This window comes from Schistocerca piceifrons, chromosome 2 (assembly GCF_021461385.2).
Source record: "Schistocerca piceifrons isolate TAMUIC-IGC-003096 chromosome 2, iqSchPice1.1, whole genome shotgun sequence".
In the NCBI taxonomy this organism is placed as follows: Eukaryota; Metazoa; Arthropoda; class Insecta; order Orthoptera; family Acrididae; genus Schistocerca; species Schistocerca piceifrons.
This window is the reverse complement of record NC_060139.1, coordinates 289,885,823-289,910,936: the sequence shown is the minus strand read 5'-3', so window position 1 is coordinate 289,910,936 and position 25,114 is coordinate 289,885,823. Positions and strand designations below refer to the sequence as shown.

The 25,114-nt window shown below is 40.4% G+C and overlaps 1 protein-coding gene across 1 annotated transcript in view; it reads right to left on the bottom strand.

Moving 5' to 3' along the window:
* Positions 1-3,499: 3,499 nt before the first annotated feature.
* The window catches only part of LOC124777977, a 166,638-nt gene continuing 145,023 nt past the window's right edge, over positions 3,500-25,114 (bottom strand). Inside the window, exon 2 of the mRNA XM_047253540.1 lies at positions 3,500-3,984. Within this exon, the coding sequence (XP_047109496.1) occupies positions 3,744-3,984 (241 nt within the window). The 3' untranslated portion in view covers positions 3,500-3,743. The remainder of the gene's footprint in view (positions 3,985-25,114) is intronic.

Here is a 25,114-nt window from a genome sequence, read left to right as displayed (position 1 = left end):
GACACACTACTGCTAGTGAAAGGGTATACCAAGGACATAGCAGGCATTCTAAATTGCCTCAGTAGTCTACATAAAAAATTACATTTACAGTGGAACATGAACGAAACAAAAGCGTCAGTTATCTGGATATAGATGTTGCAAGACACAACAACAAATGCAAATTCAAAATTTGTAGGAAAAATGCATTAAGTGACACCACAATCCCTGCGACCTCATGACACCCAAACATCCATTACCAGGCAGCATACAGGTCAGTTCTGCATAGGGCAACTAAATACCTCTGAACTAAAAAATCATACGACAAGAGATCGTACATAGTGAAACAGATTGCGGTTGCCAATGATTATACTGCTTCCATACTTCACACAGTACTAGCCAAGTGAAGAAAAACTCAGATGAAAAAGACAAAAACAAATGTATATGTGGCATCCCATACATTGGCAACAAATCACAGAAGATGGCAGATAGTTTCAAAAATCACAAAGTAAAAACTAGGTTTACTACATCTAATAAAATACCACAAAAACTAATACGTAACATAAAAATGGTTCAAATGGTTCTGAGCACTATGGGACTTAACAGCTGTGGTCATCAGTCCCCTAGAACTTAGAACTACTTAAACCTAACTAACCTAAGGACGTCACACACATCCATGCCCGAGGCAGGATTCGAACCTGCGACCGTAGAATACGTAACATAAAGTGTAATCATGACCCACCGCCAAAATCTGGAATGTAACGTGCCAAGAATGCTCCATACCCTATTTAGGAAAAACAGGCAGTGATTTTAACATCAGGTATACAGAGCACGTTAAAGGCTACACATAACAGACACACATCAGCAATAGCATACAAAAATGCAGTACAAGACACCCATTTGAAAAAATAGAGCAAAATGTTAAAGTTCTCCACCGAGTAAATAAAGCCCGTAAAATGAATCCGGTAGAAAAACTGGAGATATATTCACATTACACAAAATATGAAGATAAAATATTAGACGAGAAATTGTAATGTGGATCAATGAACTTCTTCAGATGCTTCGACAGCATACTTAAATAAAAATAGGAATACACAGAGATAGGCACCTTTGTAAATAGATATAAGGAAATAATGATCCATATTGTTAAAATAAATACTTTCTGTACAAAATTATACTATACTCTGTGGACGACCTATAGCATTATCTCTGTTGACTAAATCTAACAACATCTTTGTAACTTTTTGTTTATGAAAGTTTGTTGTTCTCGAAGTACAGAAAATTGTGTGTCATGTTTAATTTGTGTGATACTCTGCACAAAAGGACCAGGAAACTGTAAGTTAAAGTTCTTCTACATATATAAAGATCGATACACAACTAAAAATTTCGCGTTCTTATATACTGTATTAAAGACAACAGAATAACGCACTAACTCATACATCAACAACATTGTAAAAATGGTATAGTGCGTAGAGAAAAAAACTTGAAAATCGGAAACATATCCCAAAATGCGACGTGTAAAATATAAATAAATGAAAATCATGACTGGCAGCAGAAAATATATTTATAAGCAAACCTATAGTTTTTACACTCGTAGGCTTGATGAGATTAGATCAGTAATTACGTGCGTGCATGTACGACTGAGTGTTATTTTATTTATGTTTTATAGCTGCACTACAATGGCACATCTAATATAACTGTAAAATTATCTGTGTGTAAACAAAGAACGACATGGTCATTAACGAAAACTGGGGGGCAAAATCATAGAAGTTGGATCTTACAAGAGGAGGCCCCGACGTTGGGATCACGGATTTACTTCAAACTTTTCACACCTTTAGTAGGCTGTAAAACAATATGATGTGCAAGTAGTAAGATGCACTATTCTGGAAATTCGAGAAAATCGCAAGAGAAGTTTTACGCGTCTCTTATGTAAGTGATCTGCGAAGGTGCCGGCCGTAAAAAGTCAGTGTGGGCAATCCCACGCCTTGGTAGCGAAGTACGCAACGCTTAAGTCTCAAATCTTAAGGTTGTGAGTTCGGTCCTCGCCCGGGGCATTTAACTTAAACGGGCATCCGCCTCGAACAAATGCAACGAACAATAAAGAACAAAATGAGATCAAAACAAAAAAAGTGATTAGCGTTTGCGCTTTGTAAGATGGTGATGGACGAGGCGACGGTTCGAATCGTCATGGCATTCATTATCTGCAGTAGTCGAAGAACAGGGAGTCACCTTCATTTTTGTAGTAGAAGGGTAAATTCTGTGACATTCAGAAATTTTACACCTACACTATTCATTCTTGCTACATTAGCACTGTCTCAGCCGGCCAGAGTGGCCGAGCGGTTCTAGGCGCTACAGTCTGGAACCGCGCGACCGCTACGGTCGCAGGTTCGAATCCTGCCTCGGGCATGGCTGTGTGCGATGTCCTTAGGTTAGGTTTAAGTAGTTTTAAGTTCTAGGGGACTGATGACCAAAGAAGTTAAGTCCCATAGTGCTCAGAGCCATTTGAACCAAGCACTGTCTTACCGCTACGCTGGTTAACTGTCAAATGGGACCTGCCTCTTGTCTGCAGCTCGAAGCGCCGACGTGCGAAGTAGTGCCTGGTACCTTAGCTGATTGCATGTATGAAGGATTTCGCAAATCACGACATACATTTTCAGAAAAATTCTATGCGTTTCTTCGTTCACTTGTTGATGATTCGAAATATGTTTGTTGTAATAATTAAATTTAAGTAAAAATAGTAAGTAGTCAGATAACATGAAATTCGCTAAAACTTCATGGAAATACACGTAGTTTTTTAAAAATTATATTATCTCTCAAATGTCATAAATTGAACAATATGACTAGCGTTGAAGAAAATATAGACTAAAAACTATGTCCGAGCAAGAGTGGGATCGTCATCTCATACGCGTTCGTCTTACGAAGCTCTGACGCTAACCATTTCTTTATTTTAAATCTCATTTTGTTCGTTATGGCTCGTTGCATTTGTTCGAGGCGGACATCACATGATCTCCATTCAAGTTCATCGTTGATCCGTTCACTCGGTTTTTATTACAGAGGGCAGCTAACCCTCTGACCGAACACGCTGAGCTACCCACTTGACCACCATGAGCTTTCTCGTCTAGCACCTATGCACAGATACATAAGCTACATCACAGACGCATAAAACTTCTCTTGCGATTTTCTTGGAATTGCCAGAGTAGTGTACCTTACTTCTTGCAGATTATGTTGTTTTAATGGCCTACTAAAGATGTACAAAATCTGGAGTAAATCTGTGATCGCAACGTCGTGGCCTCCTCTTCTTACAATTAGAGATATTTCTCTACTAGGCTGACTTGCAGTGACAGTGAACTGAAAATAATAACGCAACAAAATTAATTAAAATAATTAGAATATTTTACTGCCAGCTTTTATTACATCATAGTAAAAATTTATAATGCATACACGTTACTTTTTTATGAGTGACGTGCTCTTCTGAAGTGAAATTTTTTTCAAACTTCACTCGGAAATACTGAAATTTGGCTCTTGTCTCGCGTTGGAATTTTCAGTACCCTCGCATTTTGTTCTCTGCTCTTCAGTTCTGGCCACAGCCGAATTTCTGAAATACCTGTAGTATTTCAATTTGGGCAGCAATTCTCTTTTCTGGACTCAGCGACTGTAGCATCGGCACGAGAGACAGTGCGAAATTCATTTCCCCGTCAGTTGCACTTATCGTCTTGTCTTTGTCCAACGAAGCATTCACCGCCTTCGGTTTCGATTTGTCCCTCTGGTCAGGCGGGCGGCTCGGCGTCTGTACCTTGTGGGAAATTACCAACACATCGTCTCCTGCGGTGGCGGGGTCTGAACCAGCGATCAGCGAGTCCATCGTTGGCAGGAGGAACAGCAGTTTCTCGAAGTATATGTACTTCCTCCGCTTCTGCGGGGCTTGCCCAGACATAATGCTCTGCTGCGCTTTCAATTCTCGCGTGAAACACGTACGGATATTCCACCATCGCTGTCGGACATATCGCACTGAAATGAGACAAAAGAAAGAGCGATTAAAATTTTTGTTTACTCTTCCAGGAGCTTGATTACAGACGTAGACGTCAGCGTTATGTCTTATGGCATCCTAAGCCTGGAGCGAGAATTGTAACAGGAGTAATTAAGGTTGTGCGTATACAAACGGCATAGCTGTGCATAAAACGAGGAGGAATTTGATGCACGTTACGATGGTTCAGTAACCTACACCATTTCAAATGGGACTTAAACAGCCTACCCTGTCGGTGCGTAAAACAGTGCGAAGGAGAACAGAAGCACGCAAATACGTTATCACTTACCTTGAGCTGTAGAATATGACGTAATAGACAGCGTACGTTACTAAAGAATGGTAGTCCGGATCGGGAAGATTACTACAGGCTGTCGATATTTTGGCACGTAATTAAAACACCCGTTGTAAGGGGTTCTCCACCCTGCTGGAGGAAATGTAATCTCGATGTATTGCTTACTTCCTAGAACGACAGTTCATAGGCGCTGCCTGAGTCATAAAATATCTTTGCCCCTCTTAAAAGAGAGCTGCAATAGAGTCGCAAGTCAGAGCAGTCTCTGCCGCAGTTGCAGTCGCTCGCTGTTACAGTGTAGTTGTAGTCTGTCGCTGGTACAGCGCAGTTTATAGTTGTTAAAGTCACAGTGCAGAACAAATTGTAAAATTTTATTATATGGAACTGAAAAATAATTGTGATCAGCGACAGAGCTAAATGATACCATGGAATGAGGTTATGATGAACAAATGAATAGTTATTAATATAATGAAAAATCAACAGTGTAATTAAGTCAATCATCTATTGTACTGTAAATTTTATTATTTTCTTATTGACATGCGCGTAATTAAGTCACTTGTCGAGATGTTAATATGAATTGGTTTCAATCTTTTCTTTTGTGATTCGTCAGCACCAGTTGACCCAGATTCGTAATATATTCAATTTTCCCGTGTAATGGATTGTAGATCTTTATCAATAACGTAAAACATTTCAGAATATAATTGTTTTTACCAGTCAGCTATAAAAAAAGTATAATTTCCCCTTAAGTCACTGACAGTCCCGATCCAGTCATTTATCTAAATTAAAATATTCCAGAATCTTTGTCAGATCATTGTCAAGTGCTCTTTAGTAATCAGACGAGCAGCTGTGTAGAGTCATGTGCTCTTTAGTAATCAGACGACCAGCTGTGCAGCTGTGTCACTAAGTAAAGTCAGTTTTCCTAATAATTCAAATCTCAGACAAATGTTATCCAGTATTAGTAGATAGGCCAGCACTCCACTAAGCTGTGCCATTTACGAGCAGATATACAGACAGCGTTAGCCGGCGACACCATCGCGAGGTTATTTTATATATTTTTTTATTTATACGGGAAGGTTACACCGTTAACAGTGAAAATGTGATGCATATAGAAGAAATGAGACCCGTGCTGCAATTTAGCTTTAATTTATTAGGCTTACAACTTCGCTTCCGCCGATTCTCTCGAAGTTCGAGGTTTTATTGTGAAAAACTTGCAGAAGCTTTAGGACTGAAAGTATTGGCAATCGCCGGCCACTACTTTAAAAATGGTTGAAATGGCTCTGAGCACTATGCGACTTAACTTCTGAGGTCATCAGTCGCCTAGAACTTAGAACTAATTAAACCTAACTAACCTAAGAACATCACACACAGCCATGCCCGAGGCAGGATTCGAACCTGCGACCGTAGCGGTCGCTCGGCTCCAGACTGTAGCGCCTAGAACCGCTCGGCCACTCCGGCCAGCGGGCCACTACTTTCCCCCATCTTAGCAGCGTAGGAATCCAGCGAGGGAAGAACTAGGCACCTTTTGAGGAGATCAATGAATGGACCTAGTTTTGTACATGTTCATGACAGGCTATGCGCCATTGATAAAAAAAGGTGGTAGTGGGAAGAAATATCTGTGAAAGACAGCAGGTGGGATAGGACTCCCCATTTCAACGTTTCCGAGTATCTTTTGACGGATTTTGCGACATGGGGTCGAGCACTGTCAAGATGCAAAATCATCTTTTTATGTCTACCGCTGTGCTGTGGCCTTTCGTTTTTCAGTGCTCTTCTCAAATGCATCAGCTGCTTTCGGTAACGATCTCCTGTGATGGGTTCCATCGGTTTCAGTAGTTTCGAAAAACTGCTCCCTTCCAGTGCCATGGCAGTCTTCGACGTCAAAATCACCGTTTTTGAAGCGCTGAAACAATTACCTGCAATTTCTTTCATTAATAAGTGTCTCGCCTCAGGTCTTACCCAGCTTTTTTGAGCCTCAGTCACAGATTACGTTAAAGCAGATAATGAAAACTTACCGCAAATGACGAGAACTGGACCTACACATTGACGTGTTCAATCGAGAATAACTTTGTGATAAAATGAATAAATATTTCTTACGTGAATAAAAAAAGTTTGTAACGGATGACTAGTGATAAATATTACTATTTTCGTCATTTGTTGATGGAAAGGAATGGGATAATCTATATCTAATCTATATCGTCATATCGTTCAATTAGACACTTTGTAGTTATTATTCTCAAAATGTAAATGCTGACGTCAGTCACTGCAGTTACACAGTTAGTCAAAAAATAAGTGGGAAAACAAAGTTAGCGAAACCTATTCAACAGGGAAGGAAAATAATAGAGTAAAACAATTCTATTGTAAGATAATAACACAAGTGTATTGAAAATAAGCAACTTATGTAGATGAATTTCACAGATAAACTCTGCATAGTATTCGCAATTTTTATCCAGTCAAGGTACGGGCTCATTTAAAACAGTTTTGATGGTGTTACTTATTGAAGTGAAAATGTGAGGCAGAGCACATGACGAAAAGACGTAATATAGAGCTCACAGCAAAAACTGGCTATACGTTTCTTTAATTTCGAACAAGAGACCGACTCCAGCCGCAGTCGGGCATCGACATAATTGAACAGAGAAAGTTGAAAATTTGTGACAGACTGGGACTCGAACTCGGGTCACCCATTTAATGTAGACAGTTGCCTTAATTGACTCGGCAATCCGATCCAAATTCACAGCTTGTCACACGCTAGTGGCGTCCACTGTCTACACACCTACTTGCTTGCAGTGAGTCCTGTATTCCTACAAGAGGCACTAACTCCCTTGTGCATCTGCACTGAAGTTATCAAGGCAGTCACGTCTTCAGATACACTACACAGGCCTACAGTATGTAATGGGTAAAGTGGACATATTTTTATTGGTGACTGAGGACAGTTTGTACTTGTAAGTAGGCTGTTCAGGTTTTTATATTGGTAACGCCTTACTGGCAGTGCTGTGTGCAGCCTGTGGCTAGTTTGCATTGTTGTCTGCCATTGTAGTGTTGGGCAGCTGGATGTGAACAGCGCGTAGCGTTGCGCAGTTGGAGGTGAGCCGCCAGCAGTGGTGGATGTGGGAAATGAGATGGTGGATATTTGAGTACAGAATGGATGTCATGAACTGCTATATACACTCCTGGAAATGGAAAAAAGAACACATTGACACCGGTGTGTCAGACCCACCATACTTGCTCCGAACACTGCGAGAGGGCTGTACAAGCAATGATCACACGCACGGCACAGCGGACACACCAGGAACCGCGGTGTTGGCCGTCGAATGGCGCTAGCTGCGCAGCATTTGTGCATCGCCGCCGTCAGTGTCAGCCAGTTTGCCGTGGCATACGGAGCTCCATCGCAGTCTTTAACACTGGTAGCATGCCGCGACAGCGTGGACGTGAACCGTATGTGCAGTTGACGGACTTTGAGCGAGGGCGTATAGTGGGCATGCGGGAGGCCGGGTGGACGTACCGCCGAATTGCTCAACACGTGGGGCGTGAGGTCTCCACAGTACATCGATGTTGTCGCCAGTGGTCGGCGGAAGGTGCACGTGCCCGTCGACCTGGGACCGGACCGCAGCGACGCACGGATGCACGCCAAGACCGTAGGATCCTACGCAGTGCCGTAGGGGACCGCACCGCCACTTCCCAGCAAATTAGGGACACTGTTGCTCCTGGGGTATCGGCGAGGACCATTCGCAACCGTCTCCATGAAGCTGGGCTACGGTCCCGCACACCGTTAGGCCGTCTTCCGCTCACGCCCCAACATCGTGCAGCCCGCCTCCAGTGGTGTCGCGACAGGCGTGAATGGAGGGACGAATGGAGACGTGTCGTCTTCAGCGATGAGAGTCGCTTCTGCCTTGGTGCCAATGATGGTCGTATGCGTGTTTGGCGCCGTGCAGGTGAGCGCCACAATCAGGACTGCATACGACCGAGGCACACAGGGCCAACACCCGGCATCATGGTGTGGGGAGCGATCTCCTACACTGGCCGTACACCACTGGTGATCGTCGAGGGGACACTGAATAGTGCACGGTACATCCAAACCGTCATCGAACCCATCGTTCTACCATTCCTAGACCGGCAAGGGAACTTGCTGTTCCAACAGGACAATGCACGTCCGCATGTATCCCGTGCCACCCAATTTGCTCTAGAAGGTGTAAGTCAACTACCGTGGCCAGCAAGATCTCCGGATCTGTCCCCCATTGGGCATGTTTGGGACTGGATGAAGCGTCGTCTCACGCGGTCTGCACGTCCAGCACGAACGCTGGTCCAACTGAGGCGCCAGGTGGAAATGGCATGGCAAGCCGTTCCACAGGACTACATCTAGCATCTCTACGATCGTCTCCATGGGAGAATAGCAGCCTGCATTGCTGCGAAAGGTGGATATACACTGTACTAGTGCCGACATTGTGCATGCTCTGCTGCCTGTGTCTATGTGCTTGTGGTTCTGTCAGTGTGATCATGTGATGTATCTGACCCCAGGAATGTGTCAATAGTTTCCCCTTCCTGGGACAATGAATTCACGGTGTTCTTATTTCAATTTCCAGGAGTGTATATTATGACTATTAAGGTAAATACATTGTTTGTTCTCTATTAAAATCTTTCATTTGCTAACTATGCCTATCAGTAGTTAGTGCCTTCCGTAGTTTGAATCTTTTATTTAGCTGGCAGTAGTGGCGCTCGCTGTATTGCAGTAGTTCGAGTAATGAAGATTTTTGTGAGGTAAGTGATTTGTGAAACGCATAGGTTAATGTTAGTCAGGGCCATTCTTTTGTAGGGATTTTTGAAAGTCAGATTGCGTTGCGCTAAAAAAATATTGTGTGTCAGTTTAAGCACAGTCGTGTATAATTGTTCTAAGGGGACGTTTCATATGTCGACCCTTAGCCGAGGATACCTCACTGGAATCATCTGATTTTTTTCTTGTAGTTTGTGTAATTAGTGTCGCTTTTGTTTATTGCTAGCGCCTAATTGTAGAGAAAATCTCCTTTGTAGTTGCAGTCTTTCATTGTTGTACAGTAAAACAGTTGTGGCATGCATGTAGATTTGCACCAAGTATTTCGCAGCTGCAATTAACTAGATATTATTTTCAGTGTTATGTTAATGTGTTCTCTTATTTTGCTCTTCAAATTGTGCTTTTCTGTGTTATTGTGTGAAATATTGTGACAATAATGGCGTGTGAAAAACGTAATACTAGGCTCCAAAGTAAACTGAGAAATGACAGTGAAAAGGAAAACAGTGTGTTAGCGCCACCGAGTAATGAATTAACTGATGTTCAAAGTAGTAATTTGGTAATTGTGCATAGGGAAATGGAGCGGGCTGCAAACAATGGTGTAGACAGTGAAACAATTTGTGAACAGGGAAGCATTATCGATCGATCGGTCGGCAACAGCTTGCCTCAGGAATCAGAAATGACAGGACACAATCTTGCAAATATTGTAGATTCAGGTTTTGCGTCCTCACCGTTTTCTCAAACAAGTCAAGACACATTTTCTGCTTTTCAAACTGCGAATATTGCTGGTTCAAATGCATTGCCGAATAGCACTGAGGAACATGTTTCAGACACCAGTGCATTGTTATTACAATTAATGCAACAAATGGGACAAAAGCTTCAAAAGTTAGACATAATGGAACAAAATCTTCAAAAGTTAGACACAATGGAGCAAAATCAGAGACAAACACAGCAAAAGCTTCAAAAGTTAGACACAATGGAACAACACCAGAGACAAACACAGCAACAGTTAGACGCAATGGAACAAAATCTTCACACCACGCTTGAACAAACACGTGAAGATTTAACTACTGAGTTACATAACATCGAATCGAAATGTCAAAAAGTCTGTAATGACGTAAAAACACAAATTTGTGAGCATTTCCAACCTATTTTTTCGCGCCATGAAAATGCATTACAGAATCCAACGTATACCACATGATAATTGCGTTGAAGTTGAAACTCTGCGTACTAGGAAGAGTAAAGGATTGCACCACATTTCACATGTAAAACCGTTTATTGAAAGATAATCTGCTTTATAACTTAGTCTTTGCCATAAAATTTTTCACTTCACATTTCTAGTATGCTTTGTCAGACTTAGAATCTGTTAACATGCAACAATGTTTGAAGTTAAATATCCAGTCAAGAACCAAGAGAACTTATTTAAACAGTAATTACGAATGCATTGTTATTGTGAAGAGACGACACAGTGTTATTGTGTGTGTACATTCTTGCTTGTTAGTTGCACGATTACGTAACGACTATAAGGCTCACATACTTAGAACATTTACCAGTACTGCTAATGACATTTGACTGAGGTGTTATGCAACATTTTGGTTTACTTGAAAATACATTCTGGATTTAAAGTACTTTATGTGAGATACCAGATGACACAGTGATTAGTTTATGTAACAGCTAAACGATTTTATCACGACGCTACTAATGAGTGACAGTTTACAATGTTGCTTTTGCTGTGTTTCTGTTTGATGTCTGCACAGTTTTATGTATTATTCTGGAAAGTAAAACATGTTTTAGTAGTAACTTTTGTGGTATAGCTACAATGAGACAGCCTTTTCTGTAGCACAACAATACGTTACATTATAGTACTTTCTTGATTACGGTCAGGTACGTAATAACTACGATATCTATACGCAAAGATTTTCACTTTCGTTTATGATGAGGTAAGTACATTGACTTCTGCAGAACTTAGCTTTCAGAGGACGATAACTACGACACTTCCACAGAGATTATCTTACAACATGACGCACAGTTTAGCGCTACAGTACACGTATTTGAGTGATTAATTTTGTACTTGAAACATTTATTTTTTAAAGATATTTGAAGTACAAAGATACAAAGGTTTTCCGTGATACATTTCATTCCATTGTTGTAATCTGTAACACCTGAGGGTATAATTACATTAATCCTCAGGGGGGTACACGCCTACTTTGTGTACCATGTGTTTGGCAAGCACAAGGAGCCCTAGCTAATATGGTATTTGCTTATACAACTTTACACATCGGTACCATATTTCTCTAACACAGAATTACACAGCTATCTGATTATTTGACAGAGAAACAAACATTCTTTTTACTACGTCAGTGACAGATGTTTACGCAATTACACAGTTGGATAACTTCACACTTATGAAACTGTATTTTGTCTGTACTTTGTGAAGTGTTCATATTTTTTCAGACCCATTGTGATATTATGAGAGCTTTAAATGATGTATTTGGTATGGGATCATGATTTTAAAGTACGTTTGAGGCAGATGACACTTTTGACATGAGCAGAGAATTTTTTTAGGTTTTGAAATTATTGGAGGAAGCTACGACGATTTTGAGAGTTGACTGAGGTGTTATGATGTTATTATTACGATAACTATGTGTATTATGCTGTTGTGGTATGTTTATGATCAGTAAGCTGATGCTATATGAGTTATTTGATTATGCTACATATGCGTTATGATGAAATATTGAAGAAGTGTCGACGAATAAGGTAAGGAATAATGAGTAGTGGTTAGGGACTCTGGTTTGTGAAAAAGGTTGTTGGATACCAAGAATCGTACTTTAAGAGTTATGAAATGTGTGTATATGCGTGAATGTATCACAATGCTGGCGAAAATTTTTTGGACGCTGTTATATTTACAGGATTTTGTTTCTACACATTTGTAACGCAAATTTTCGACCTGTGAAATTTTTATATGAGACTGTCACTGTAGCGAAAACTGCTGTCGTAAATATTTCGGTAAGAAAGGTAAGTGACCGTGACGTAATTCGTTGTGAGCGGCCAGGTGTGCCAGCCGCCTTGAGAAAAAGCCATTAGGTGGTAGAAAAAAAGGGGAGGCCATTATCCTCGCTATCGACATTCCTTTGTAGAAAGCATCATAAATACGACTCCCTCAAACTTGAAAACATGATTACACTGTAGAGTTCTTAATTTATGATATTTACTGAAATGAAATGATGAGAAACATTTTATGTCTATTGTCTTGTTAGTTGAAAGATTGTTTACTGCATTATGAAATGCCATATGGCTAGTGAATGACGTTTGACGCCTTGCTTTGCCTATTTTTTTTAATATCTAGTTTCTAGCTGCACTGCAGCATTGGTTAAAATAAAGTTTTATAGATGTACTAATATAAATATTTTCTGTCTACAGATCGAGTAAATAATAATTTTTTTCAAAAAAATGAGGGAGCACAAAAAAGACATTTACCTTCACAGGAACTGCATTCATAATTTTCTTTTCAAGTACTTGGTAATTTCTTTTGTAGAAATAGTTGTGGTGCGCCACTTTCATTACTTAGATATTAAGATGTGAATAGACATTTCCCTTATCTGCATTGTTGTCTTTAGTGTACTATTTTTTCTGCTGGAGCTATGTCATGTTTAGATATAAGTTTTTGCATTGCTGCTGCTGCTGCTTGCCAGGCATAGTGTTACTGAATTTGACTTTGTATTACTCTGAGAAGCCAGATTTACTACTGATTTGTTTTTTGTTTGTTTGCTGCACATTGCCTTATATTAGTTGTAATATTGCTCTGCTAATTTATTTTACTGCTGCTTGCTTTGACAGTTTCCATTTTTTTTCATTGCTGTTTGTATTAATTGTTTTATGCTGCTGCATTTCCTCATCCCTTAGTTTAGCATCTGAGCTCAGTAGATTTAAGTTAGCTTAAGAGGGGGTAGACTATATAAGAGAATGAGTTGCGATGAATTGGAAGAAACGCATTGAGAAGTTATACGAAAAAAGTACAGAAAGCAGGTATAGATAGGACCTTTTGGGAATAATGAAGAATGAAGGGAGATCTCTGAGAAGTAAAGAAAGTGTTTGTGGACCCTTGTGTATTTATGTTTTTCCTGTCTTAATATGTTTATCTGATAAGACTTATGTTGTAGAATGTTTCTAGTACTAAGCTACATTCACTATGATGAGGACTACTGTTATCCTCAAATATAATTTGCATTAATAATATGTTATTTACTTTGTAAAGATGTTAGACATTATTTATTCTGTTCTGTTTTAATGCTCATGTGTGAAGTTGATGTTTCAAAAGTTATTCTGATCTTTTATGTATGTACTTATGTCATAATTCCTGTAACACTGATGTATATGTTATTTCGATTCTTCTGTAAAGCCTGTACTTCAAATGTTATCTGTATTGTTATGTTCTTTAATGATGTATTTTGTACCTTTGTTATTGCATTTTTATGTTATAAAATTGTGACACTAGTTCATCAAATTAAGTAACTTGTAAGTTACATTTCACTGCACATGTTTCTGTTGGTCATAGTATATGGACAATATGTGAGAAGTAGGGACTGTTAGTGTTTGCACGTGTGTTAATAATTCAGCAAGGGACTGGATAACAGCATTGCTGGTTCTAAGGACAATTCCAAAAAACTTTGTTCTTGCACAAGTGGTGGTTTATGGACTTGCCATATTGTCTGCAAGACTCTTCAATGGTGATTGTGTACCTGCACAGTCGCAACAGATGGCTGCTGGCCGTCTCTACAAGGACTAAAGTGGGTCTACACCTTTGATGACTCACCAATACCATTATTTCTACAAGGACTACAGTGGGTCTGCATCTTTGATGGCCCAACAATACCATTATTTCTACAAGGACTGCACTGAGTCTGTACCTCTGGTGGCCCACCAATACAGTAATCTCTACCAGGACTACAGTTGGTCTGCTCTGTGATGACCTACCTACCAATATCCTTCAACTTCGACTGACTCTGCTGTGGGTTTGCTCTGTTGTGGCCAATTACCTGCCTGCATGTCAAGAGTCAGCACTGTCTTTCCGTTGGAAGGACAACACTAGTTCTTCAAGACAGCATGGAAATCCACTACTTCTGTGTGCATTTTCTTTACTGCTGAGCCTTTGAAAAAAAAAAAAAAACACTGCAATTTTACTGTGATGGATGATCAGGACTGTCTTTATGGACTGTGAGAAAATTTTAGCTTTTGACCAACATTGTATCAATAAGTGTGTGCATTTGATATCTTTGTTATTGTAATTATGAAAAATTTTACCAAATCATTATTGGCCACTGCCCAAAATAATTTGTAAAATTTTTTGGGGAGCATGGGGGCTATGTAAGTAGGCTGTTCAGGTTTTTATATTGGTAACGCCTTACTGGCTGTGCTGTGTGCAGTCTGTGGCTAGTTTGCATTGTTGTCTGCCATTGTAGTGTTGGGCAGCTGGATGTGAACAGCGCATAGCGTTGCGCAGTTGGAGGTGAGCCGCCAGCAGTGGTGGATGTGGGAAATGAGATGGTGGATATTTGAGTACAGAATGGATGTCTGAACTGCTATATATATTATGACTATTAAGGTAAATACATTGTTTGTTCTCTATTAAAACCTTTCATTTCCTAACTATGCCTATCAGTAGTTAGTTCCTTCCGTAGTTTGAATCTTTTATTTAGCTGGCAGTAGTGGCGCTCGCTGTATTGCAGTAGTTCGAGTAACGAAAATTTTTGTGAGGTAAGTGATTTGTGAAACGCATAGGTTAATGTTAGTCAGGGCCATTCTTTTGTAGTGATTTTTGAAAGTCAGATTGCGTTGCGCTAAAAAAATATTGTGTGTCAGTTTAAGCACAGTCATGTATAATTGTTCTAAGGGGACGTTTCATACTGAATGACATTACATCAGTATTTATTTCATTTACAAACAAAACAAACATCGCCCGAACAGACTTTAAAGGCCCAACTGTACTGACCAGCCGCCGTGTCATCCTCAGCCCTCAGGCGTCATCGGATGCGGATAGAGAGAGGCATGTGGTCAGCACACAGCCCCTCTGGCCATTTGAGTTTTCGTGACTGGTGCCGCCACCCCTCAGTCAAGTAGCTCCTTAATTGGCCTCACAAGGGCTGAGTGCAAACCGCTTTCCAACAACACTCGGCAGACCTGGACATTGAACCATCCAAGTGCTAGCCATGCTCTGCAGCGCTTAACTTCGGCGATCTGACGGGAACCGGTGTTACCACAGCGACAAGGCCGTTGGCATTTACTTCATTTGCAGACTAATTATTATGTGTATAGAAGTAGTATGGTTTTAGGATAGTTCGTAACTTCAAGGACATGTGGCAAGAGCAAGACATGAATGCCTATTTTCCCCTGGGCAGCAAGTCTGGTGTAGAAGTGTAGACACGTTAATGCAAAACGCATAGCGTACACCGACAGGTGTAGTGCACTTAGCAGTGCAGATAGACACGTGCAGCCAACATCAGGTAGTAAATAACGTGAAATGCGTATGGAAAGACTGTTTGACGCAGAGCAGAAAGAACTAGCATACTGATCTGTGAAAATTTAGGGTACCACATATAAAAATATCTGCACTTATACCCATTACACCCAGTATAAGTGTGCTGTCTCTTCTGTCAGATTTGTCTGCCAAATCAGACAGCGCACACGCACACACACACACACACACACACACACACACACACACACATATATATATATATATATATATATATATATATATATATATATACAGTGGCGGTCAAAATAATAGAGCCACCTGGCAAAGGTTTGGAATAAAGTGCACATTTATTACTTGACATGTTTGAACTATGATGGAAACCATTACAACCGAGTCACATTGTACTATAGTCAGTTATATCGATAACACAACACAAAATAATCAGTAATAATCGATAATATTCAAAAGAATACCAGACCACAGGGTCAAAAAAATAGAGCCAATTGAAACAAATATATTGTACGTGATCTCAGTCTTATGAAACGTACAGGAACAGTCTTTTTTGCATAGGACTGCATTAGTACTTCGTCGGGTAACCCTTATTTTTGAGGATTGCCCTGCACCTCTTACCCATAGAGTCTACTAAACGCCTGCATTCGTCACTACTGATCGCATACCAGGCTCTCTGGATTTCTTCCCACAGTTTTTCTGACGATGTAGCTTTTGAGCGGTCAATTCTCGTGTCTAAGATCTCCCATAAGTTCTCAATGGGTGATGCGTCAGGGGACTGAGGTGGCCACTCTAATACTTCGATATTGTGCTCTTGAACAAACTGCCTTATGATCCTTGCAGTATGCTTTGGATCGTTATCGTGCTGAAATTTCCATTTCAGTGGCATTTCCTCTTCAGCATAAGGCAGCATCACATTTGCCAAGATGTCTTTGTACATTTCTGCGTTCATTATGCCGTTGATACGGTGTATTGGACCAATGCCGTACCACGAAAAACATCCCCATACCATAACACTTCCGCCACCGTATTTCACAGTTTTTAAAGTGTACTAGGGATTAAATTCCTGGTTTGGTGGGCGGCGCACACAGACTTTTCCGTCTGAGGCAAACCTATTAAACTTGGATTCATCGGACCAAAGGATGTTCCTCCACCAAGTATTAGGTTTTTGTTCATTTCTCCGGGCAAAGGCTAACCTTTTCCGAACATTAGCTTGTGAAACATGTGGCTTCTTTCTTGCAATGCGCCCATTCAATTTTGCAGATCTCAGTCGTCTTTGAATCGTTGAGGTTGGTGGTTGAACATCATGTTCGTCGCTAAACAAAATGGCTTTCAGTCGTGGTGTTGACAAAAATGGGTCTTTCTTCACTTCCCTAGTGATGAGTCTGTCTACGCGAGGAGTAGTTACACGAGGTCGCCCTCTGTTCTCCACCTGCGGCTTTGTTTGTTTTGACCGTCTCATGGCGTTCTGGACTCGTTTTCGCGAAACGTGCAAGACATTGGCTATTTTATTCATGGACATCCCACTTTTGAACATCCGGAACATTACTATACGCTCATCTTCACTGGTATGCTTTGCTCTGCCCATCTAGACGAATGTAAACAAAACCACACGTCAATTTACATACAAAACAACTGCATAAAAATCAATTTAAAGGCACATGTGTAAAGCGGCTCTATTATTTTGACCCATAAGATTCTTACCTTTATGCCTCTTTTCACACGTCTAGCTCAAACGCTTCCTTTCGGACGACTAAAGATAGCAGCAACGTCTTCCCTGATGTTGTCTACAAGGGACTGACAACACGGCACTCGTGGCGATTTCGCGAACTAATAGATATCCTAGTTCTTAATCTCGTCAATAGAGGTGGCTCTATTATTTCGACCGCCACTGTATATATATATATATCTTCTTCAGAAAAGCTTTCCTTGCCATTGCCAGTCTACATTCTATATCCTCTCTACTTCGACCATCATCCGTTATTTAGCTCCCCAAATAGCAAAACTCATCTACTACTTTACGTATCTCATTTCCTAACCTAATTCCCTCAGCATCATCTGATTTAATTTGACTGCATTTCATTATCCTCGATTTGCTTTTTTTGATGTTCATCTTGTATCCTCCTTTCAAGAGTCTGTCCGTTCCGATCAACTGCTCTTCCAGGTCCTTTGCTGCTTCTGACAGAATTACAAAGTCATCGGCAAACCTCAAAGGTTTAGTTCTGCTCCATGTATTTTAATTCCTACTCCAAATTTGTCTTTTGTTTCCTTTACTGTTTGCTCAATATACAGATTGAGTAACATCGTGGTTGGCTACAACACTGTATCACTCCATTCCCAACCACTGCTTCCCTTTCATGCCCCTTCGACTCTTATAACCGCCATCTGCTTTTGTGAATAGCCTTTCGCTCCCTGTTTTGACCAATGCCACCTTCTGAATTAGGAAGAGAGTATTCCACTCAACATTGTTAAAAGCTTTCTCTAAGTGTACAAATGCCAGAAACGTAGGTTTGCCTTTCCTTAATCTATCTTCTAAGGTAAGTCGTAGGGTCAGTGTTGCCTAACGTGTTCCAACATTTCTACTGAATCCGAACTGACCTTCCCCAGGGTCGGTTTCTACCAGTTTTTCCATTCGTCTGTACAGAATTCGTGTTAGTATTTTGCAGTCGTGACTTATTAAACTGATAGTTTGGTAATTTTCACATCTGTCAACACCTGCTTTCTTTGGGATTGGAATTATTATATTCTTCTTGAAGTCTGAGGGTATTTCGCCTGTCTCATACATCTTGCTCACCAGATGGTAGAGTTTCGTCATGGCTGGCCCTCCCAAGGCTGTAAGTAGTCCTAATGGAACGTTGTCTACTCCCGGGGCCTTGTTTCGACTTAGGTCTCTCAGTGCTCTGTCAGACTTTTCACGCAGTATCATATCTCCTATTTCATCTTCATCTACGTCATCTTCCATCTCCATAATATTACCTTCAAGTACATCACCCTTGCGTAGACCCTCTGTATACTCTTTCCATATATATATACTTTTAATACGTGAAACAATGGAAACTTCAAGTGGCAATATCAACAATGTAGAAACTTAAGCTAAAGAAGACACGTTAGGTTGCACACAGGCATAATTAAAAGACACTTGCACGAAGCTTTCGGCCACAGCCTTCATCAGTTAAAGAGAGATACACACGATTCATACACACAAGCAAGCACATCTCATGCACATATGACTGCCTTCCCTTCTTTGCTTAGACCTAGTTTTCCATCTGTACTCTTGATATGCATACAAGTAGTTCTCTTTTCTCCAAAGGTTTCTTGCATTTCGTGTAGGCAGTATCTATCTTACCCCTAGTGATATATGCCTCTACATCCTTACATTAATCCTCTAGCCATCCTTGTTTAGCCATTTTGAACTTCCTGTCGATCTCATTTTTGAGACATTTGTATTCCTTTTTGCCTGCTTCATTTACTGCACTTTTATATTTTCTCCTTTCATCAATTAAATTCAATATCTCTTCTGTTACCCAAGGATTTCTAGTAGCCCTCGTCCTTTTACCTACTTGATCCTCTGCTGCCTCCACTGTTTCATCTCTCAAAGCTACCCTTTCTTCTTCTACTGTATTTCTTTCCACCATTCTTGCCAACCATTCCCTAATGCTCTCTCTGAAACTCTCTATAAAGTCTGGTTGTTTCAGTTTATCCAGGTCCCGTCTCCCTAAATTCTCAGCTTTTTTCATTTTCTTGACGCTTAAATCTACAGGTCATAACCAGTAGATTGTGGTCAGAGTCCACATCTGTCCCTGGAAAAATGTTACAATTTAAAACCTGGTTACTAAATCACTGTCTTACCATTATATAATCTATCTGAAACCTTCCAGTGTCTCCAGGCCTCTTCCACGTATACAGCCTTCTTTCATGATTCTTAAACCAAGTGTTAGCTATGATTAAGTTATGCTCTGTGCAAAATTCTACCAGGCGGCTTCCTCTTTCATTCCTTACTTCCATTCCATATTCACCTACTACTATTCCTTCGTATTAAATTTTTGTCTCCCTTCACTATCTGAATAATTTCTTTTATCTCATCATAAATTTCTTGAATCTCTTCGTCATCTGCGGAGCTAGTTGGCATATATACTTGTACTGCTGTGGTAGGCGTGGGCTTCGTGTCTGTCTTGGCTACAATGATGCGTTCACTATGCTGTTGGTAGTAGCTTACCTGCGTTCCTATTTTTTTATTCATTATTAAGCCTACTCCTGCATTACCCCTATTTGATTTTGTATTTATAACCATGTATTCACCTGACCAGAAGTCTTGTTCCTCCTGCCACGGAACTTCACTAATTCCCACTATATCTAACTTTAGTCTATCCATTTGCCTTTTTAAATTTTCTAACCTACCTGCCCGGTTAAGGGATCTGACATTCCACGCTCCGATCTTTAGAACGTCAGTTTTCTTTCTCCTGATAACGTCGTCCTCCTGAGTAATGCCCTCCCGGAGATCAGAATGGGCGACTATTTTACGTCCGGAATATTTTACCCCAGAGGACGCCATCATCATTTATCCATATAGTAAAGCTGCATGCCATTGGGAAAAATTACGGCTGTAGTTTCCCCTTGCTTTCAGCCGTTCGCAGTACCAGCACAGCACGATCGTTTTTGTTAATGTTACATGGCCAGATTAGTCAATCTTCCAGACTGTTGCCCCTGCAACTACTGAAAAGGCTGCTGCCCCTCTTCAGGAACCACACGTTTGTCTGGCCTCTCAACAGATACGCCTCTGTTGTGGCTGTACCTACGGTACGGTTATCACACACACACACACACACACACACACACACACACACACACACACACACACACACACACATATATATATATTGCAATCTAAAGAAGCATTTGAATAATCAGGTTTTAGAAGTGGAGCAACTATTTTCAGATCAGAGGTCTTAATTCTGAAATGTTTGTTCAAAATCTGAAACTGGTGATCTGACTATATATTTCGATCAAGATAACCCGATTTATAGTAAACTAAAACGGATAATGTCAACTGACTATGGCACATCTTAGAAATCACAGTAAAAAGTTGTGTAAGCTGGAATTCATCAAGAGCAAGAAGTTGTAAAGATGTTTGGTAAAAGTAATAAATAAGAAATTTTTGAGACCTACATTTTGATTTGCAACACAAGAATGAGAACCTAAAACTTCAACTTTCATGCATCCCAGATGATCCTAGACTTCAATGCATCAATTACAAACATGACTCCAAGAATGATGCAGATACAACAAATTAAGATGCCGTTTCTGTCATCACAATATAATCAAAACAACTCCATGAGACACGAAAGGGTTGGTGGTATGTTACCTCTGAGACTACTGCAACACTCTCTTTCTTTTATTGAAATGTGCAGTATTAAATTTTCCACAATAATATTTTTTTACGTTTTTCGGCTTTCTAGGCCATCATCAGAAACTTAAGACTGATCAGACAGTCTACACTCCGTCAGTGAGAGCTTCTAGCTGTACAACGATTGATATTTCCAAAGATACGAGGGTCACTCCAAAAGAAACCCATACTACTTTTTTTAAAAAATACATCTTTTATTCTACATGTTTGAAAGTTTTACAGTGTGTAGATACATCCTTTAGGAACAATATTTTCATTTCTCCACATAATTTCCTTCCCTCTCAACTGCTTTACGCCATCTTGGAACCAGCGTCTGTATACCCGCACGGTATAATTCTGGACCAGCCTGTTGGAGCCACTGTTTGACAGAGGGCACAAGGGAGTCATCATCTTCAAACCTTGTTCCACGATGAGAGTCTTTCAGTTTCCCAAAGAGATGATAGTCACATAGAGCCAGGTCAGGACTGTAAGGTCGGTGTTTCAGTGTTGTCCATCCAAGTTTTGTGATCGCTTCCATGGTTTTTTGACTGACATGTGGCCGTGCATTGTCGTGCAACAGCAAAACATCCTGCTTTTGCCGATGTGGTCGAACACAACACAGTCTAGCTTCAAGTTTCGTCAGTGTCGTCACATATGCATCAGAATTTATGGTGGTTCCACTTGGCATGATGTCCACAAGCAAGAGTCCTTTGGAATCGAAAAACGCCGTAGCCATAACTTTTCCAGCAAAAAGTGTGGTTTTTAATTTTTTTTTCTTGGGTGAATTTTCATGTTACCACTCCACTGATTGCCTCTTTGTCTCTGGTGAAAAATGATGGAGCCATGTTTCATCACCTGTCACAATTTTTCCACGAAATTCATCTCCACCATTCTCGTACTGTTCCAAAAGTTCGCTGCATACCGTTTTTCTTGTTTCTTTGTGAGCCACTGTCAACATCCTGGGAACCCACCTGGCACAAACCTTTTTTAACGCCAACACTTTCAGTATTCTGCAAACACTTACTTCCCCTACCCCAACGTAGCGTGACAATTCGTTCACTGTGATACGTCTGTCAGCAGTCACCAATTCGTTAACTCTCTGCACATTGTCTGGAGTGTGTGCAGTACGAGACCTGACACTGCGAGGACAATCCTCAATATTGCCGTGTCCGCTTTCATCACGTAACCTGCTTGCCCATCGACTAACTGTACTGCGATCGACAGCAGCATCTCCATACACCTTTTTCAACCTGTTGTGGATGTTTCCCAATGTCTCGTTTTCACAGAACAGGAATTCTATGACAGCTCGTTGCTTCTGACGAACGTCAAGTGCAGCAGCCATCTTGAAGACATGCTGTGACGCCGCCACTCACGGGAACAGGTTGATCTAAGTTTGAAAACAAGCGGGAAGGATGTATCTACACACTGTAAAACTTTCACACATGCAGAATTAAAACTGTATTTTTAGAAAAATAATGTGCATTTCATTTGGAGTGACCCTCGTATGTGAGACTGAAAGATTATGCATCTTTGCGAAAAACACAAAATTTGTAATGCTTCAATTACACAAGGCAGAAAACAACAAATGTTCTGTAATGATATACTGAATTTTTTCGACTCTATAGATATGAGTATAAATCTGGAAACCACAGACAGAGAAGAATATATACGAATAAAACGTATGCCCAGCCCGAGATGCTACAGTTGCCGGTCATTTGTGCAGGAGATGTGCTTGCTTGTGTGTATGAATCATGTGTATCTCTCTTTAACTGATGAAGGTTGTGGCCGAAAGCTTCGTGCAAGTGTCTTTTAATTATGCCTGTCTGCAACTTAACGTGTCTTCTTTATCGCAAGTGCGGGGCTTGTGGCCGAGCGGTTCTAGGCGCTTCAGTCCGGAACCGCGCGACTGCTGCGGTCGCAGTTTCGAATCCTGCCTCGGGCATGGATATGTGTGATGTCCTTAGGTTAGTTAGGTTTAAGTTGTTCAAAGTTCTAGGGGACTGATGACCTCAGATGTTAAGTCCAATAGTGCTCAGAGCCATTTGAACCATTTTACCGTAAGTAACAATCTGTCTCTTCCTACATTGTTGATATTGCCACCTGGACTTTCCATTGTTTCACGTATTAAAAGTATATATATATATATATATATATATATATATATATATATATATATATATATATATATATATATATATATATAACTGGTGAAACAGTACCCCAAGTGTGTAGCGACCCAGACTGGAATGGTATATAGGCAAAAGTACACGGGTTGGTGAATGTGATGAGCTGGGGTACAGGTGAGGAAGAAGTCAATGCAGTGTGAGAAGTGGGAAACATTTATAAATTTAGACCATGTCTGTTATCTTAGTGTGAAAACCATGTTAACTGGCTGCTGGTGCTTTAGGAAGGGTGAATAATGGAACTGTATTTGATCATTAACGACTAAGTCATAGTTCTGTGATTGATATTTGATAGACAGAATTTCCAGTACTGTTGGTTTTCTGCCTTTATTTGCTGTATGTAGAATATCACACTTTTAATATTAGAGTGGCATACATTCAGAGCACGCACAGTAAAGGTGGAATAATTGTTTTTCAGATTACAACTCCTTTCATGTTGAAATAGTTCAGTAGTTGTTATGTTTCTTGTTTTGTCCCGTGTCAAATTGAAGCATTAAAGATCTTGTGTTATTCGCAGAGATGCGTGTAAACTTAAATGTCACATAAGAATGTTGAAAATTAGGTGGACTGATAAGGTAAGGAATGAGTAAGTTCTCTTCAGTATCGGTGAAGAAACGAGCATACGGAAAGCACTGACAAGAAGAAGGGACAGGATGATAGGATATCTGCTAAGACATCATGGAATAACTTCTATGGGACTAGAGGGAGCTGTAGAGGGTAAAAATTGTAGAGGAAGACAGCAGATAATTGAGGACTTAGGGAGCAAGTGCTACGCAGAGATGCAGAGGGTGGCACAGGAGAGGAATGCGTGGCGGGTTGCATCAAAGCAATGGAGGTCTATCGGCGGTCCTTCTTCCCACAAATCATTCGCGAATGGAACAGGGAAGAGAGGGAATTACAGTGGTAACCCGCCAGAAGTAACCTCCACCACACACCGTGAGCTGGCTTGTAGATACAGATGTATATTAGTAGCTGTGCTCGACAACTTTCGGAAGGTACAAGCTGTGCCGGCACTGTGATCAAACTTAAATGTTTCTAAATATTTTTTCATTGTTTTCATTTTTACGAATCCAGTATAAAGTAATTTTTCATTCATTGCACAGCGGAGTCAGTAGGCAGGTCCCACCTGCCCAATTGACAGTGGCCGAACTCCCACGCACAACACAGCTCATCTGTACACTAATCGTATGTCTGAAGATGTTTCATTCATGGGAGTTCGATTTTTTTAAAGAAATATGGTGGCTGAACTGTGTGTCGTACAATCATATAATTTTGTAGGTATGCTCGGTGGTACAAATGGGTTCTGTCTGGAAAATGCGTACCAGATAACGGAGTTAGTAGTAAAGAAATAATTCAAAATGTTATGATTGAAGTTTTACCGCATGAACAAAGAAAATTTATTAAACGGTTATCTATTTTGCTTCCATTATTTTCTGCACCTGTAAGCAAAAAATGTTTAGGGAGGGTTTGAAATTATGGCTGAAGTTCTTCGAAAGCCCCTAAGTGCTCCCATTATCAAACAATGGATGAGTGCCATTTACAGTCTGGGTAATTTACGCTTCGTTTCTAGGGAAGCTGGTTTTCATGCATCCCAATGTTTATGATGTAATATCCTCTGAACTCTTTGTCGTAGAGTGATGTACTTTTGAACATCCATTCAGTGCTGTATGTGGATACCGCATACAAAATGTGTTGTGAATGGAGTAAGTAGTAAACAATTAATAAAATAAAAAGACACTCCTGTGCTGGAGTTTTACTGCACGAAAAGCGGAAATCTAGGAAGCGATAATTTTTTCCATTCATCATTTTTTGGGTTGTTGTCACCGAGAAAAAGTTTCGTAAAGGTTCTAAACTGTGTGTAAAAGTCTATTGGGAGTCGCTAAGTGCGCGTGAGTTACGCTGCCTTAACACGTATACACAGTTCCTAACTCTAATACTTCATTTATTGTACTAAAACTTTAACATAATATTGTACCTTTTAATGCGATGATTGTGACAGAATTCAAAATTTTTAAATTC